The sequence below is a fragment of the Panthera tigris genome, chromosome B2 (assembly GCF_018350195.1).
Source record: "Panthera tigris isolate Pti1 chromosome B2, P.tigris_Pti1_mat1.1, whole genome shotgun sequence".
NCBI lineage: Eukaryota > Metazoa > Chordata > Mammalia > Carnivora > Felidae > Panthera > Panthera tigris.
In genome coordinates this window covers 44,315,365-44,331,714 of record NC_056664.1, presented here as the reverse complement: position 1 = coordinate 44,331,714, position 16,350 = coordinate 44,315,365, and the positions used below count along the sequence as shown (strand labels likewise).

Here is a 16,350-nt window from a genome sequence, read left to right as displayed (position 1 = left end):
AATATCCTTTTTGTTAATGGAGGACATAAAGCTGAATAAGAAAATGTAATGTTCCTAGTGTGTATACAATCCATCTCGAAACCCAGGAGCGAGTATCAGGAATATTTGACAAATGAACACCCCAAAAAATGTATCGTAAGATTAATAGCCTATAGATAGTCCAGAGGTTCCAACGCTCCTATTAAAATAAAGTTGAAGAAAAACAAGGAGCGACATCTATGAGTTCTGAACCACAAACTGTATCATCTAGAGGATGGACGCTCAACCTGATAAGACTCCTCGTTTCTCCCTTCATGATGAGTCCTGATAGATGATTGGAGAACAGGAAACCGGGGACAGTGACTGGATTACCTGCAGGCTGATGAAACTTTTCTGTACCCCCCTGGCACTGAACAGCCACAGGGCTCTGTAGACCTACACCCACACCTGGGTTAGCTCCAAGATTCCTGAGGGGCCGTCTTCAAATGGGCAGAACTGTAGACTCACCTTGACCTGCGGCTCCTGAATGCTGAGCGAGGGGGCTTTTTGGTAGAGCAGGATTTAGAGAACCAGGGCACTCCTAGGTAATTGGAGAAGGTTCCCAGAGCCGAGGTGGAATTGAGATCTCACAAGAGAAACCTTGTGGGCCTTGGAACCCTCCCATTACTCTAGAACTGAATTCCTAATTTCCAGAGGTAGAGTACCTCCAAGGAGGTTGTGCGTTCTCTGGGCTCCTCACCAAACTCCATGAGCCGTAGCCCTTCCCTTCGATTCCCGTACCATCACATCATGGCTGATGTGGGTGGGGGCACAGCCAGACACAGCCTGCCCCTCACAGAGGGAAAGGCAGGGCTTAACATCTCCCTGTTACACCACGAAGCCTGACTTGGTAGACAATCTTAAATGGGAAGGAAAGAGCCTTTTGTGATTTTAAATAGGACTGAAACCGTTAGCCTTTACAGGTAAAGTGGCTTGTTGTTGTTGTTGTTGTTGTTGTTGTTGTTGTTTAAATGTCTGAGGAAATACTTTGGATTTTGAATCTGCCCAAAGGGAAAATAGTATGGTCTAGTCTCCATCTGCTCAAACTCTTCTGAGGGCTTGAATTTGGGTAGCCAGAGTTAACTCCCTCTAGGTAAGGGACACACAGTGTCAGTTGTCTGCTGCTGATGTGTTTTGTGCTAGGCCCTTGACTTCCACCATCACTTCATTCTCACAGCTGTCCTGCAGGTTGTCAAGTGCTTTCTTTTCCCCCCATTTTACAAATGAGAATAAGAGAGGGGAGCAACTTGCCTGGGCCAGAGCACCATAGCTTCTCAGGGGTACAGCTGGAATCCAAAATAGGATTACCTGGCTCTAATACCCCAGGCCATTCATCTCACTCCCACCTTCCTTGGAACTAGCTCCTACTATTGGACTATGAATGGCAGATCAGGTGGTCTGGTACCTTCACCTAGTCGTTTTGCAAACTTGAATAGGCACAGCTTTTCCGATTTAGTAGAATTGGGGTACGTCTGAAGATCCTGATTTCCAAGCTCCCAGTGATGCTGATTCATGGACCAACTTTGACTAGCAAGCCTCGTGTATTGAAGGGCTCATCGCTGGCAAGTGCTTCACACATTAGTCACCGACATGAAAGACAGGCTTCTTCTCAGACCTCAGAACATTTCTGGGTGATGCCCCATGATATCGACATAAGTTCCATACCTAAAACGGTTCCCTGCGTCTTAGTGGCAGAGGCGGAATGCGATGGAAAGCTTGAAGGAGTCTGTCGAGCAGTGAAATTGACTCGCATGATATCAAGTAGGCAAGCTCGGAAAGACAAATAGAAAAGTGAAAGTCTGGCTATAATGATAGTTGGACTCACCATCTTACCAAGTAAATACGGATTCAACTGGGATTCAGAAAGGAGGGTAACAGGTAAAACTGCAGATGTGTTGAAGAGTTTAGGCACCAAAGAAGGAGAAACAGTTTCAAGAGTAGGTGGGTAAAAGAATATATACCATAAAGGGGTTGATGCAGATGAGAGCCTGGTGAGCCGTAGAAAAGCTCAGCTCAGCTTACTTTCACAAAGATTTATGGAGCACCAGCTGTGTGCCAACATTAAGATCTGAAGATACAAAAGTACACAGCTCTTAAGAAATAGCCTAGTGTGGGAAGCAGAGTGTACAAACACATAATTTTAATATGATAGGAAAAGAAGAATGATAGAAACACATAGAGGGAACTGATTTAATACTGAGAATGACACAAGTCTGGGGAATGAGGGAAGGCTTCGGAGAAGACCTGACATCTGATCAAGATGTGAAAGGGTGAACAGGAGTTTGCCCCTGGGATTTCAAACACAAGGAATAGAATTTATAAAGGTGATGAGGCGTCGAACAGCTCCGTGTATCGCTCAGGAGTGCTGGAGCCCGTGGAAGGCAGGTAAAGAAAAAGCAGAAGAGTACAAAGGCAGTAGACCTTCAGATCACTGAGGGTCTTTCTTACAGTGCCCAAGAACTTGGGATGTAACTTATGCGCCTATGAAATCTACACATTTCAACTCCAGAACATTGGAAGGATAGGCCACATTTGTGCCTCAAGTAGCAACGGAAGTAGCTTAGGAAGACGTGTAGATTTAAATACCGCCTACAAACTGCCTTCCAAAAAGATTCCAATATATTCCTCATTCAGAAATAGCCACTTAGTGATCGGAAGCCATTGACAAATTCTAAGAAGAGTAGCCTGGTAAAATGTGAAGGATGCATTTGAAGGTTAAGATCCAAGATGAATAGGACAGTTAGGAGAGATGACAACTGTCTGAGACCTTGAAAGTGTAAATAGACAATTAGGGGATCGGGGCTATACTGGAGAGGGAATTTTAGGCTAAAAACAAAATGTTAAAATTGAGACTCGTTGGATGGAGGGGTTTGATGAGAAGGACATAGGAGGAGGATTCCCAGGTTTCTGACTCGGGATACACGAGCTAGGAAATGCTGGAGCTGCGGGCTGTGCAGTTGGGGGATGAGGAAGGAGAGTTGCGAGATGGCCATTCAATCTTATTTTGGACCATTGGCCTTGATGTTCCTCAGGGAAGGATAGCAGGTAGAGGCACCCAATGGGAAGTTGTAAGCCCAAATCTGAAGTGTGAGATAAGGTTCCTGTTTGGGAAGAACAGTCGGGGGAAGGGGTTTTTAACATGATCTGGATCAGAGCAGAGGCTAAGGGCAAGGCTATAAGTGTTAGGAGGTGATGGTCTTAAGCATCTTAAGAAATGTCTACCTCTATCTTTATTCCCCCACAATACTTTGCTTATATCAGGCCTTTAATAATTATTTGTATATTTTACTAGCTAGGTAAAGAAATGAAGGAGGCCAAAAACTAAGGGGTGTAACTTAATTCCCTTGGAATTTCCTTTTGCATGATGAAGTCTGGGGTGTAATGGATGACAGTGAGATAATATTCACTTTTTTTTTTTTTTTTTTTCAGCATGGGTCAATAAAATACAAGCTCTGATGGCTGCTGCAAGCTTAGGCCAAACTAAAATTCCCAAAGGAAATGGCTCTTATTCTGTCGGTTGTACAGACTTGATGTTTGATTACAGTAATAAGGTAATGCTTTGATTAATAGCACTAATCTTTATGTTCTGACGTTGACTGTTCCTGTGGTCCCCTAGAAGGTTTTGAAACTTGCTCTTGCCCTCACCTGAGAATGACTCATGTTGTTATTTATGTTGTTGCATAAGAAGCCTTTTGCTACTTAAGTCTTTCCCAGATTTGTTGCCGTCATCTGATTTATTTATCTATAAGCTCTATTTTCCCCTTCCTTAATGGTTGAAACCAGCCTGCTCGTGCTTTCTTTTCACTCAGCATGTTTCACCTTCTCTTTCTACTGTATTCAGGCACCACAGCAGCTTAAAAAGTTCTCTCTGGACCTCCTTGTGAACAGCCGAGGTTTCCCCTCTAATTAAATATGTCAAATAGCTGTTGGGACATAATGGAGAAGCAACTTCACTAAAAGTGCATTGATTTCTTTTCCTCTCCAGGGCACCTTCTTGCGTTTGTATTATCCATCCCAAGAGGATGACCACTCTGACACCCTTTGGATCCCAAACAAAGAATATTTTTTTGGTCTTAGTAAATTTCTTGGAACACACTGGCTTATGGGCAAAATACTGAGCTTCTTTTTTGGTAAGATTTCTGTTGATCCTGCTTTGGTAGGCTCTAGAATATAAGAAAACCTCGAAAACAGCAGAAGTTTCTGGCAAAGATCAAAGCAGATTTTCTCCAGTCTAAACTTCTAAGATGACAAATTGCCTCTTAAAAGCCCAGGCAACTGTCAGAGAAGCAGGGGTTCTCGTTTTGTTCGTTTTGCATATATCGGGGTATATGGAGGTAGGGAAAGTGCCAGACTTAAAGGCGGCTGTAATATCTGCCCATGGCAGATATTCTTTGATATTCCTGCTCATATACTGCAGGGAAGCAATAATCTGGTAAGTGCCCACTTCCCTTTTGTATGCTTTGTACGAAAGTGAAAACTAATTTCTCACCTGTCATAAATGATGAGACTCTGCTCTCATTCCCATCTCCTACCCGCCAAGGGACCAGCCTCCCTCACCAAGACAATCTGATGTGCATTCCCCACTTCATTTGTCTACTTATAACTAATATAGACGTTTCCTTCCTTATCTGTTTGACCAGACACTACTGTTGGGCCGATGTTAACTACATCTTCAAATTTCCCTCTCAAAACAACCTGCCACTTTTGGCATTCTTTGAAACATCTCCTTGGAGTTTTCCTAAAAACCACCTAATAACAGAAATGATGGAACCGTAACTAACACCTCTTTATGGTGCTGAATAAGTTACAGATCACTTCCACGGCAATCATCACGTTCAAGCTTTATGACTGCCTCTCCATTTTATAAATGAGAAAATGAAACACAAATAACTCATGGTGATAATGACAATAGCAATGGAGAAGTGAAACGAGGGAAGACAATGCCTTCCACGTTGTGAGCCCCTTCTTACGGCACGAGATAGGCGCTTTACATATGTTGCCTACTTAGATAACATTCTCACAAAAGCCCTATCAGGTATCATTTCCTCCATTGTGCAAAAGAGGAATCGGAGACTTGGAGAGTTCTCGTTACTTGCTCAAGGTCAATAGTAAGTGGTAGAGCTGCATCCAAAGGCACATCCGAGTATGAAGGCAGTGGTCTGTCTTGATCATTACCAAATTAGCATGGAATGAAAGGAGATTTGAAGATTCTGGTTCTCAGGGTAACGCTCCTGAGGTTTATTCGGTAGTTTGGTTTCAGAATATTCCCTTTGAAGTTTCACCAAGACCCGGGGTTGGTGCTCAGGAACAGCCTTCTGAATACACCTGTAAGGGGCAAAGTGTCTCACCCTCAGTTCAGAGCTGGCAGTGAAAACTGATAATTCATGATTTTACGGTCTTAGGAAAAACTACATGCTTCAGGTCTTTGGGTGTTAAGCATCTAGCAGCAGACTTTTTAATGAATTTACTATTAGCACATAAAAACATAAGTATAAATTCCATGAGTTAGGATTTCTACTAAGAAGATGCAAATTAGGCGGCAACATTCAAGTCGGAGCAAACACTAATTATAATCTCTCATTGTTGTCTAGGTTCAATGACAACTCCTGCAAACTGGAATTCTCCTCTGAGGACTGGTGAAAAATACCCACTAGTAGTTTTTTCTCATGGTCTTGGAGCATTCCGGTAACGTGTGAGAGGAAAACTTTTAACCCCTAAGGTCCAATGGCAATGCATTCCCTGCCCTCCCCCCGCAAAAAGAAGAGCAGAGTTTGGAGTATCATGGTCACCCCCCGTCTTGGAGGAATTGGGGTTCCTCAAATGTTGGCCATGGTCTGTTGATCAGTCCAGCCCTATCTGGTCAAGTAGTTTGTTCTCTCCTTCCAGCTCATGGGGACTAGCCTCATGACAAGGACAGAAGAGGTGGCATTTGGGGCTGTCACCCTTCTATAGTCCAATACACTCTCAAAACCATCCCCAGGATTAGCTCAGGTCTTCTGAGAAGCGTGCACCAAGATTGGATTGGCTATAAAAGACATTTATGGAGAGAAATGCCCATGAAGGATAGAGGGAACAGAGAGGAAAAGACAGAATCTTCAGACCATGATGCAGGTTGGACACTTGGGAAGGAGATGGGGAATGGAGAGATTGGGTGTGGAGAATCCCAGATTACAGCACAGTTCTAGCAGAGACTGGACCAGGCCAAATGAGAGAGTGCTTAACTCGAAGTTGCTCATCAAAGGAGCCTCGCATCTCACAGGAATGGGTCTCCATTGGTACCCGTGCCATGCCCAGTCACTGGGCACAGCCCACAGGAAGCTTAGCTGGTGGTGGTGGATCCAAAGGGGAAGGGGCTCAGTGGGGGTCTTTAGTCAACTACGCTTTCTGTGGCATGATCTCAGAGTGGCACGTTTTCATGACCGCCACACCCACGCCTCCTCTGTTTTCTCAACTGCCTACCTTTCTTTCTACCTCAGAGGATTATAAGACTTTCAGAAAATAAAAGGTGACTTTTAGTTGGCCAGAAGTTGGGTAGCTTCTGCAATAAGAAATTATCTTCGGTACTTCAATTGGAGCCATTTCTTTGATTTCTACCAGACCAGTGGTTGGCACGTTAGAATCTGAGGACCAACTCTAGCCTGCTGCTCAGTTCTATAAATAAAGCTTTACTGAAACACATCCACACTCATTCGTCTTTCGCATTGTCTGCGGCGACTTTTGTGCTACGACAGCAGAGTTGAGCAGCTGTGACAGATATCATATTGCCCACTAAGCTGGGAATATTTACACTCTGGCCTTTTACAGTAGACGTTTGCTGATCCCTGTACTAGACCCATTTCCCCTTCCTGGGTAGATTGCGTATCTTCAACAATAGGGGACATAGTTCCCACTACCTCTCTTTGGTTCTCTATTGCCATTTCCTATTGAATGCATGACATGAGAAGATCGTCCAGAATGAGGAACTGGAAGGGGTCAATGCAGCTACTTAGCACATGATTGTTTCCAGTCATTTAAATAAATAACAGTTGACACGTGTTCAGCCTTTCCCCTGTTTTAGATGTGGTTATAAGCACTGAAAACATATTAATGTACTTAATCCTTACAAGAATCCCACCAGTTATCATAGTGTTACAGAGGACAGATAAGTGACTTATCCAAAGCAGACAGCTGATAAGTGGTGGATTAAAATGTAGTGGTCAGACAGCAGGTCGTGTTCTCTTAAGCACCACACTACACTGCCTTCCTACTTATGCTGTCTTAGCAAAACCTTCTAACTGTTCTAAAGCAAAGGCTTTATAAAGTCCCATTTTACAGGTGCAGACAAAGATCTGGTAATGCAATTGCCTAAAGTTATATACCTGGTCAGTGGTAGGACCAAGATTAAAATCCAGCGCTCTCAAAGGCAATATTTAGAATCACTGCATCACGGTTTCTCAACCTCAGGACTACTGACATTTCTCAGAATTTCTTATCGTGGAGGGTAGCCCTGTGCACTGTAGGATTTTTAACAGCATCCCTCTACCCACTGGATGCCAACAGCACCCTCTGCCCGGTCATGATAATGAAGTTACCTCCAGACATTGTCAGGTATCCCCCGAGAGGCAGAAGTGTGCCCCCTTTGAGAACCACAGCTCTCTGGTGTACCCCTGGACACTACCACAGGGGTGTGATGGCTTCCACATTCCGAGGCTTGTTAGTGGACCCCGCCTTTGCATGACAGCTATTTCAGTGCTTCCTGTTTGTTTGTTTGTTTTGTTTTGAAGGACAATTTATTCTGCTGTTGGCATTGATCTTGCATCTCATGGGTTCATAGTTGCTGCTGTAGAACACAGGTATGTCGCCTGGGCTCTAACTTCCAAGAAGATTTATAAAAAGAAATCAATGAAATTGTCAACTATGGTTACGTGATGAGGGGAAAAAAGGGGACTGAGTTAAATTGTCAAGAGTTGAAAACCAGCTAGCATTTCTAGAGTTGTCATTGTGTGCCATGTTCATACATCATTTAATCTTTGGAACAACCCTCTGAAATGGTAACTGTTATCACTCTTTTAAGGAGGAGGAAAAATGAAGCTGGGAAAAGTTGAGTAACTTGCTGTAAATCACACAGTGAAAAAATGGCAGCACTGGGATTGGATTCCACACATGAGTTTGCGAGGGGGCCTCCTAGAACAATGACGATATGATGGGTTGACTTGACCTGCAGCGATGGCTCTTTCTGAGGACTCCCTTGGGGGCCTCTTTGGTTTTATTTTTATTTTCATTTATTTTTAAAATATAATTTATTGTCAAGTTAGCCATCACACAGTGTGCTCTTGGCTTCGGGAGTAGATTCCCGTGATTCATCCCTTACTTACAACACCCAGTGCTCATCCCAGCGAGTGCCCTCATCAATGCCCATCACCCATTTTCCCCCTCTCCTCCGCCCCTCCCCCGGCAACCCTCAGTTTGTTCTCTGTATTTCAGAGTCTCTTCCGGTTTGCCTCCCTCTCTGTTTGTGACTATTTTTTTCCCCCTCCCCTTCCCCCACGGTCTTCTGTTAAGTTCCTCACAGTCCACAGACGAGTGAGAACGGTTTTAAAACAAAGGTAGAGTGGAAGAAGAAAGGGAAGTCGGAAAGATCAGAGTGAAGTGCGGGATGGGGATGAGGAAGAGCGAATGTAAGTAATTGATTTGTTTGTGTTGTAGAGACGGATCTGCGTCTGCGACTTACTATTTCAGGGACCAGTCTGCTGTAGAAATAGGGAACAAGTCTTGGCTCTATCTTAAAACCCTAAAACCAGGGGACCAGGAGGTGCCTCTACGAAATGAACAGGTACATTGCAGCAGCAGGAGGAGGCGTGGTGACTAAAAATCGTGTGCGCGATGATGATGCTTGCTGATTTAATTTGCACATGGTAAGGTCTGCTCGGAGCTCTCCCATTTCCCATTCCCAAAAGGCCTGTGGGAAGATCTTCAGAGTGATACAGCTCCCTTGATGAAAAGTCTGGATCATGGTAAAAACAAAAGACCAACATAAAAATCTTGAGAGATGACAGTAGATATTCAGAAATCATTGGCGTCAGAACTTCTCTAATTTTAGGGGCGCCTGGCTGGCTCAGTTGGTTGAGCGTCCGACTTCGGCTCAGGTCGTGATCTCACGGTCCGTGAGTTCGAGCCCCGCGTCAGGCTCTGTGCTGACAGGTCTTGCTTCAGATTCTGTGCCTCCCTCTCTCTCTGACCCTCCCCCGTTCATGCTCTGTCTCTCTCTGTGTCAAAAATAAATAAATAAATATTTTAAAAAATTAAAAAAGAAAAAGAACTTCTAATTTTAGAATCTCAGAGGTGCTAGAAAAGGAATCCATAAATACCCTCGCTGCCAAGGCAATATTAAAAGCACTACTTTTCGGAGAAGCAGTATAGGGTAGTGTTAAGAGTCCAGGCCTTAGAATCCAAATTTCTATGTTTGAATCCTGATGCCCTCGCTTCCTAGTGGGATGATCTCGATCAAGCGACTTACTCTATTTTGCTTCTATGTTTTACCTGTTGCAAAGTAGTGAATAATAACCGTATTTGGCTCACGGGGGAGTCTGGAAGATAAGTGATAGAGGGCACATTGGCTTCCACCTTTGTGCCAAGCTTTACTACCATGGGCGTTTTCCATATGTCATTGCATCTAACCCCGCCCACATTTCACTGAGGTAGGCATTATTACACAACAAATGGGAGCTCCGGAAGTTAAGGAAACCGTCTGAAGTCACACCGTGGGGAAGCAGCAGAGACAGATTCTGGGCTCAGCTGTAACTACCTACAGGGCTAAAGCCTGGGTTGTGTTCCAGTCACTAATCACTGAGAGACATTTGTAGTTTATAAGCAATCAATCGTCTTTCCCACACGCAACTCGTACACACTCTTTAAAATAAGTATCGCAGCTTCTTTACTGGTCATTTCCTTGTTCTAATAATCACACTAGGTGCGCCAAAGGGCAAAGGAGTGTTCCCAAGCTCTCGATTTGATTCTGGACATTGATCGTGGAAGGCCAGTGAAGAATGCATTAGATGTAGAGTTTGATGTGGAACAACTGAAGGTGAGCTTGAAAAAAGTCATTTCCGTTGTCCTGTAGTTCTTTATTCCTTATCATCTGCTTTTCTGCTGTAATGCATGGAACCGTGTGACAAAAGGCTGCAAATTAAAAAAAAAAAAAGTGTACGTGAAGTATTATAGCGATGAGGAATGAACTAGGCTGAACTGTAGATGAGACTGCCCACAGTCAGCTTTGAGCTACAGAAGCAGCCGTTTCTGTGGTTCAACTCAAGAGCTCCAGCAGAAGTGTCATCATTTCTCGGATGGCTCCTGCATATTGTTGAGCGTGATCCTGAAATGGTGGCCAAAAGTTTTAAGCAGAATATGGACAGGAGGTGGAAGAGTATCAAAGTGGACGGCATGCACAAAGACCCAAGAGTGTGTATGGAGGACGGAGGACAGGGAGTAGAGGGGACTAGGTAGAAGGGCTTCAGCCTGGGTAGAAGATGATCGTCTGTTCTCCTGACACAGTGAAGAGTTTCTTGTCCCTCGACCGTCTACTCCCTCTCCTGTCTCCATGATTTTGTACATGTTTTCCCCTTGGCCTGACACATTCTTCTCCCTGAGTCCTGCTTAATCTTCATCTCAAGTCAGGCATCACCTCCTCCGAGAAGCTTTCTTGGACCCCATTGTCATCCCCGCCCTGGACTGGCGAACTATCACCCTCCTAGCTCCTTGGCACCACCCTGTTGTATTTGCATCACGTGTCCATGTCTCTTTCTTCACTGACAGACTGGGAGCTCATTGAAAATGAACTACGGTGCCTGGCACAGAGCAGGTGTTCAATAGATACTCATGAAATGAACAAACTAATTAAATGTGGACGGAGGGAGAGGCAGAAGTCAGCAATGATGCTGGTGTTGCAAGTGTGGGTGCCTAGGAAGATCATTAAGTTCACTTCTGAACTTCTATGAATGCTCAGTGTGTGTGTGTGTGTGTGTGTGTGTGTGTATGTGTGTGTGTGTTATTTGTGTATACGTATATACGTATATGTGTACATACACGTGTATGTATGTGTGTATTTGTGTGTATGTATGTATGTATTTCTTTTATAAGAAATCAAGGTACTTAACCATGCCCATGAAATTATTAATAATTTTATAATTTAAAAACTAATTTAGTCTATTCTAACAACCTGTGAGATAGTTATGAATATATATCATGCTTTTTCATATAGGACTCTATTGACAGGAATAAATTAGCAGTAATTGGACATTCTTTTGGTGGAGCCACAGTTATTCAGACTCTTAGTGAAGACCAGAGATTCAGGTAAGAGGAGGCAAAGAGAGAAAACAGTAAGCTATTGGAAGAGAGGAAGTGAGAACCCATGTGAGATAGAGTATTTTTCAAATTCTTAATGAGGAAGGGACCCTTCAGGGCTTATAAGTCTGTTCTTTTGCCTCCGTAAGTACTCTATATGAATTTTCCTAGACAGAAATAATCTACTTCTCTTGCTATCATAAGATCTCCCCATTCCTATATATTTTTCTTCATCATTCTTATTTATCTGCTTAAGGACTTAACATTTTCACTTGGAAATTTATCTTGATACATCATTGTATTTTATTATTATTATTTTTTAGTGTTTGTTTATTTTGGGGAGAGAGACACAGAGCGTGAGCGGGGGAGGGGCAGAGAGAGAGAGGGAGACACAGAATCTGAAGCAGGTTCCAGCTCTGAGCTGTCAGCACAGAGCCTGACGTGGGGATCGCACCCACAGACCGCGAGATCATGACCTGAGTCGAAGTCGGACGCTCCACCGACTAAGCACCCAGGCGCCCCCGTATACATTTCATATATGACATATGATTGTGATGCCAGTAATGCGTCTTGTAGTATTTCTAGACTTCCTCAATATGCAGGGCATTTTTAATTTTTTTTTTTTCCCCATCCTTAAGATGGACAGAGGTCTTAAATTACACTTAACTTGGGTGAGAGTCAGGACCAGACCCCAGAAAAAAATACTTTCTTTCTTGAACTATGTCATCACAGACTAATGAGATCATGTAGAGCCAACCAGTTAGAAAATGGGTAGGATCATCTCTCAAACTTCATCTCACATTTCTTCCTTAAAATCGGTTTCCATTTAAGGGAATTATCTTAGTTTGCCCATTTAGCACATAAAACCGAGTGTCCAAAAGGTCCAGAAACAGGATAAACTTACTTTTAAAAAGAAAGTTACATTTTCGAATGATACGCCCCCTATGTTTTTCTTCAAGCCCCACTTTTTCAGGTGTGGTACCTCAAAGCAAGTGGTCCAACGGTTGCTCTGAAAAAGGCATAATAAATCAACCACAGACTGGCCGTACGTGCTGGCAACAGGGGCAATAGTGCATGTATTGTATTTCTTCAGACACCCTACAGTTCTGAAGAAATCGTTACTTGTTCGAGAATGTATTTTGAAGACCGTAACAAAAATGAAAACATTTTAAGCATATTATATCGTTCTAAAGGTCACGATTCCTAAATGTCTCCTAAAGAAAATGATTATGTGATGCCAAGTCGACCGTCTTATGAAGCTAATCATATTCCCTTCCCACACTGAAGTATAGTACCAGTGAGATTAACCTGTAATGAACCAGTGTGGTGCATGTCCATTAATCCTGGCATCATCAGGAACGCTGTATGTCGGCCAGCGTGTAACCAGCTTTCTTTTATCATTGTCGACAAACACCTGCAGGTGTGGTATTGCCCTGGATGCATGGATGCTTCCATTGGGTGATGAAGTATATTCCAGAATTCCTCAGCCCCTCTTTTTTATCAACTCGGAACGGTTCCAATATCCTGCTAATATCATAAAAATGAAAAAATGCTACTCACCTGACAAAGAAAGAAAAATGATTACAATCAGGTAAGTATTAGTGATTTATTTCATCCTCTGAAAAGAAACTTGAAACTTGGATAAGCATCCCAAGATACCATTGGTAGCCGTCCCAGAGTTGTTAAATTCACTGTTTAGACTTTCACTAAGGGAGAATATTAGATACTTCCAGGGTCTAAGAGCCTTTGTGTTTACTCTTTAAAATGCAAATGTTTTGAGTAGTGTTAACATATGTCATTCATATATTGATCATTAAAATTTGCATTAGGATACATGCTATTTTTATGTAAACACAAGAGCAGGCTTATGCATTTGGGGGGCGAGGGTAGGGAGAGGTATTGTATCATTAAGCCAGGCTGGGAACTCTTTGGAAAAAAAGTCAGAGCATCTGTTGAGATCGGCAATGTGTTTACCTGTTTGGAAAGAATTTTGAAATTCCCAAAAGCTATAATGGGGCCCCCTTGAGCATCCGTGATACGCGTATATCATGAATGTGAAAAAGAAATCCCAAAAGAGTTTTGAACTCACAATGTGATGTTATAAGGTAGGGGGCATTCCTCTTCTATCTGAAACATGGTTTATTTCAAAGAAGACAAGTGGTGGCAGGAAGGAAACACAAAGAGCATAGGTGATAAACGCTGTGATAGGGTCGGAGAATGGAGTCTTTTCTATCTGATGTGGTCAGAAGACACCTTGGAAGACACGGGAATAGAATTGGCCTTGAAGGATCAAGAGACATTAAACAGATAGTGAGGAGGGTCTAAGGTGGTTTAGTTAAGGACCTCAATTTAGCTTCAAGTTAGTTAAGGACTTCAATATTTGTGTGTATAAGTCTAATCCTAAAACAGAGGTAATGCAGAATGCCTAGCCTCCCACAACCCCACTTCCTTACTAGGCTCTTTACCTTTTTCATCCTTTCTCTGCGAGGAGCCTGGAAAGAATAGCCCGTACTTAAGAGCTCATCCTGACTTCCATTTCCACTTTGACTCCTGTGGACCAGCTTCCTGAACGCCACCAATGTACCGAAATGCGTCCTGTGGAGGACAGAAAAGGCCCAGCAGCCTATTCGCAGCCTCAGCCTTGCTCTCTGCATCCGTTACACACTGTGGACTCCCCCTGTTTCTCCTCCCCTGGTTACCACACCCCTACACTTTCCTGGTCCTCCCTCCATCTAGACTGCACCCTCCCTTTCTCCCCGACCCTCTCCTTCTCCTGAGGCCATTCCTCCACTGTTGGTAGCATCCAGCCTTCTACTCCCAGCCCTCTCATGACTGGGTTTCTACCTTCTGACACTCACGTTGTGTTTGGAAGCAGGGAAGAAGGAGCAGGAGGCAGGTGGCTCTGGTTTGAGTACAGATAACTGAAAGAGTGGTGTTTGCTTAGAAGCAGCAGCAAAGTGAAGAGGAAGAGTTGCACCATTCGGGGCTGGAGACATACGTTTTCATCTCGGAATTTCTTAGCTTGGGACGGGGAAACCAGAGTAGAGGTGTCTGGCCACAAACCGGGCAGGACAGAATTTGTGTCTTACACCTGAAACCTTGGGAGTAGATAAGACCACCAAGTAGGGGAAGAAGTGGTCTGAGAGCAGAATATCGAGGAATGTCTATATGTATGTGAAGAGAACAGAGTTGTTAGGGGAAGAAGGGAAGGTACAAACAAGAGAAAGGAGATCAAAGAAACAAAAGGGGGGAAAAAAAACGGCAAGAAAGTGTCAAATGTCTTAGAGGCAGTGGAAAGTGATCACCAAAAAAGGCCATTTACTTGATGTTAGGTAGATTTAAAGAGCAGTGTAAATGATATCTGTAAGGTGTTTACAGCTTAAATAATACAAGGAAAAGAGGTTCCCCCCACCAAATATTTAATCCAAAGTTTAGGTGCAGTGTGTTTTGAATGGCATCACATAGATACGAAGTTAAACAGTGTTGGTAAAGGCTTCTGGCTCTGAGTATACAGTCCCTGCAACACGTAACACATTTTGTCAGCTCAAATTGGGACTACTCTAGCCCACCAAAAAGCTGGAATCATTTCTTCTAAAACCAAGATGCCAAGGAACTCAGGAATCTTTGTCTATCTAGAGGGGAAGATGTATAGATACTAAGATGCACAACCTGTGACCCACAAACACATCTACAGAGATCAAATCTACAAGTTTTGTTTCCTTAGTTTTCACTCAATAGGCTACCTAGACCAGTATCCTTCCTGCACCCTAAGTACCAAAATAATTTTGTCAAACAATGTGATTTATAAACCTCTCATTTCTCTTTCAGGGGTTCAGTGCATCAGAATTTTGTGGATTTCACTTTTGCAACTGGCAAAATAATTGGATACATGTTCACTTTAAAAGGAGATATCGATTCAAATGTAGCAATTGATCTTAGCAACAAAGCTTCATTAGCATTCTTACAAAAGCATTTAGGTAAGAAACTAAGAGTGTTTCATGACACAAACCAGGTGCTTCTTAAGACAAAACTGTTTTATTGCAGTGTGAGTCCCATTTTAACTGTCTCCAGTTGGTTTACAATGTCCCAGAACAGTAAATCAGTTTGAAGAAAGAAACTTGAGAGATTGAGTTTTGCTGCTTCTCATGCTACATATCACAGATAGGAAGTCTACCTGTTAATTTATCTTTGAGGCAGAGCATGAGCAGGGGAGGGGCAGAGAGAGAGAAAGAGAGAGAATCTGAAGCAGGCTCCAGGCTCTGAGCTGTCGGCACAGAGCTCAACGTGGGGCTCAAACCCACAAACCGTGGGACCGTGACCTGAGCTGAAGCCAGACACTTAAGGGACTGAGCCACCCAGGCGCCCTGGAAGTCTAGCTTGTTAAAGGGAATCGTCTTTCTGTGCAGACTTGGTGGCCGTTTGTGGTGTAATTTGTGAGGCTGTCCTGCCACCTAGAGGCACTGAGCTGTCTCATACTCTCCAAAGCTTCATATTCTTGTTAACATTTTTCTCTTCCAGGACTGCAGAAAGATTTTGATCAGTGGGATTCTTTAATTGAAGGAGAAGATGATAATCTTATTCCAGGGACCAACATTGACACAACCAACCAACATGTCACTCTACAAAACTCTACAGGAAGAGAGAAATAGAATTTAGATCAAGAGCACTTTTTAAAAAGCTGTCTAAAAGTGTGTGTATGTGTGTGATTTTAATGTTTGTTTGTTTGTTTTTTCTCAAATAACTCTATTGTAAAATGTAGACTATATCATAACAGTGATTGAAGCTTGTACTGGAATTTTTTCCCTTAAATGTAAAGAACGACTGCTATGTATAACAATCATACCAGCCTAAATTTTTATTTTACTAAAATGATACTTTTTCAATGCCAAAATTAATAACTATTTTTACATTCCTTTAGTGGACAAGTATATCAAAACAGGCACAATGCTAATGAAAACATGTTGCAATGACATAACTCCCCCCAAATACAATAAATACAGATTTTTTTTTTTT

At 43.0% G+C, this 16,350-nt stretch overlaps 1 protein-coding gene and 1 long non-coding RNA gene across 5 annotated transcripts in view; one reads left to right on the top strand and one right to left on the bottom strand.

Annotated features, from left to right (window-relative positions):
• PLA2G7 (phospholipase A2 group VII) overlaps positions 1 to 16,350 on the top strand; it is a 39,659-nt gene extending 23,309 nt beyond the window's left edge. For all 4 annotated transcript variants that reach the window (XM_007085104.3, XM_042986508.1, XM_042986509.1 and 1 more), the window contains exons 3-12: positions 3,448 to 3,569; positions 4,004 to 4,148; positions 5,610 to 5,703; positions 7,782 to 7,850; positions 8,704 to 8,830; positions 9,968 to 10,081; positions 11,255 to 11,346; positions 12,758 to 12,928; positions 15,166 to 15,314; positions 15,856 to 16,350. In XM_007085104.3, the coding sequence (XP_007085166.1) occupies positions 3,448 to 3,569; positions 4,004 to 4,148; positions 5,610 to 5,703; positions 7,782 to 7,850; positions 8,704 to 8,830; positions 9,968 to 10,081; positions 11,255 to 11,346; positions 12,758 to 12,928; positions 15,166 to 15,314; positions 15,856 to 15,986 (1,214 nt within the window). In that variant the 3' untranslated portion in view covers positions 15,987 to 16,350. The remainder of the gene's footprint in view (positions 1 to 3,447; positions 3,570 to 4,003; positions 4,149 to 5,609; positions 5,704 to 7,781; positions 7,851 to 8,703; positions 8,831 to 9,967; positions 10,082 to 11,254; positions 11,347 to 12,757; positions 12,929 to 15,165; positions 15,315 to 15,855) is intronic.
• On the bottom strand, positions 8,882 to 9,922 carry LOC122238648. The gene is made up of 2 exons (XR_006217674.1): positions 9,538 to 9,922; positions 8,882 to 9,001 (listed from the first exon to the last, which is right to left on the bottom strand). It is a non-coding gene; the product is annotated as an uncharacterized LOC122238648 (long non-coding RNA).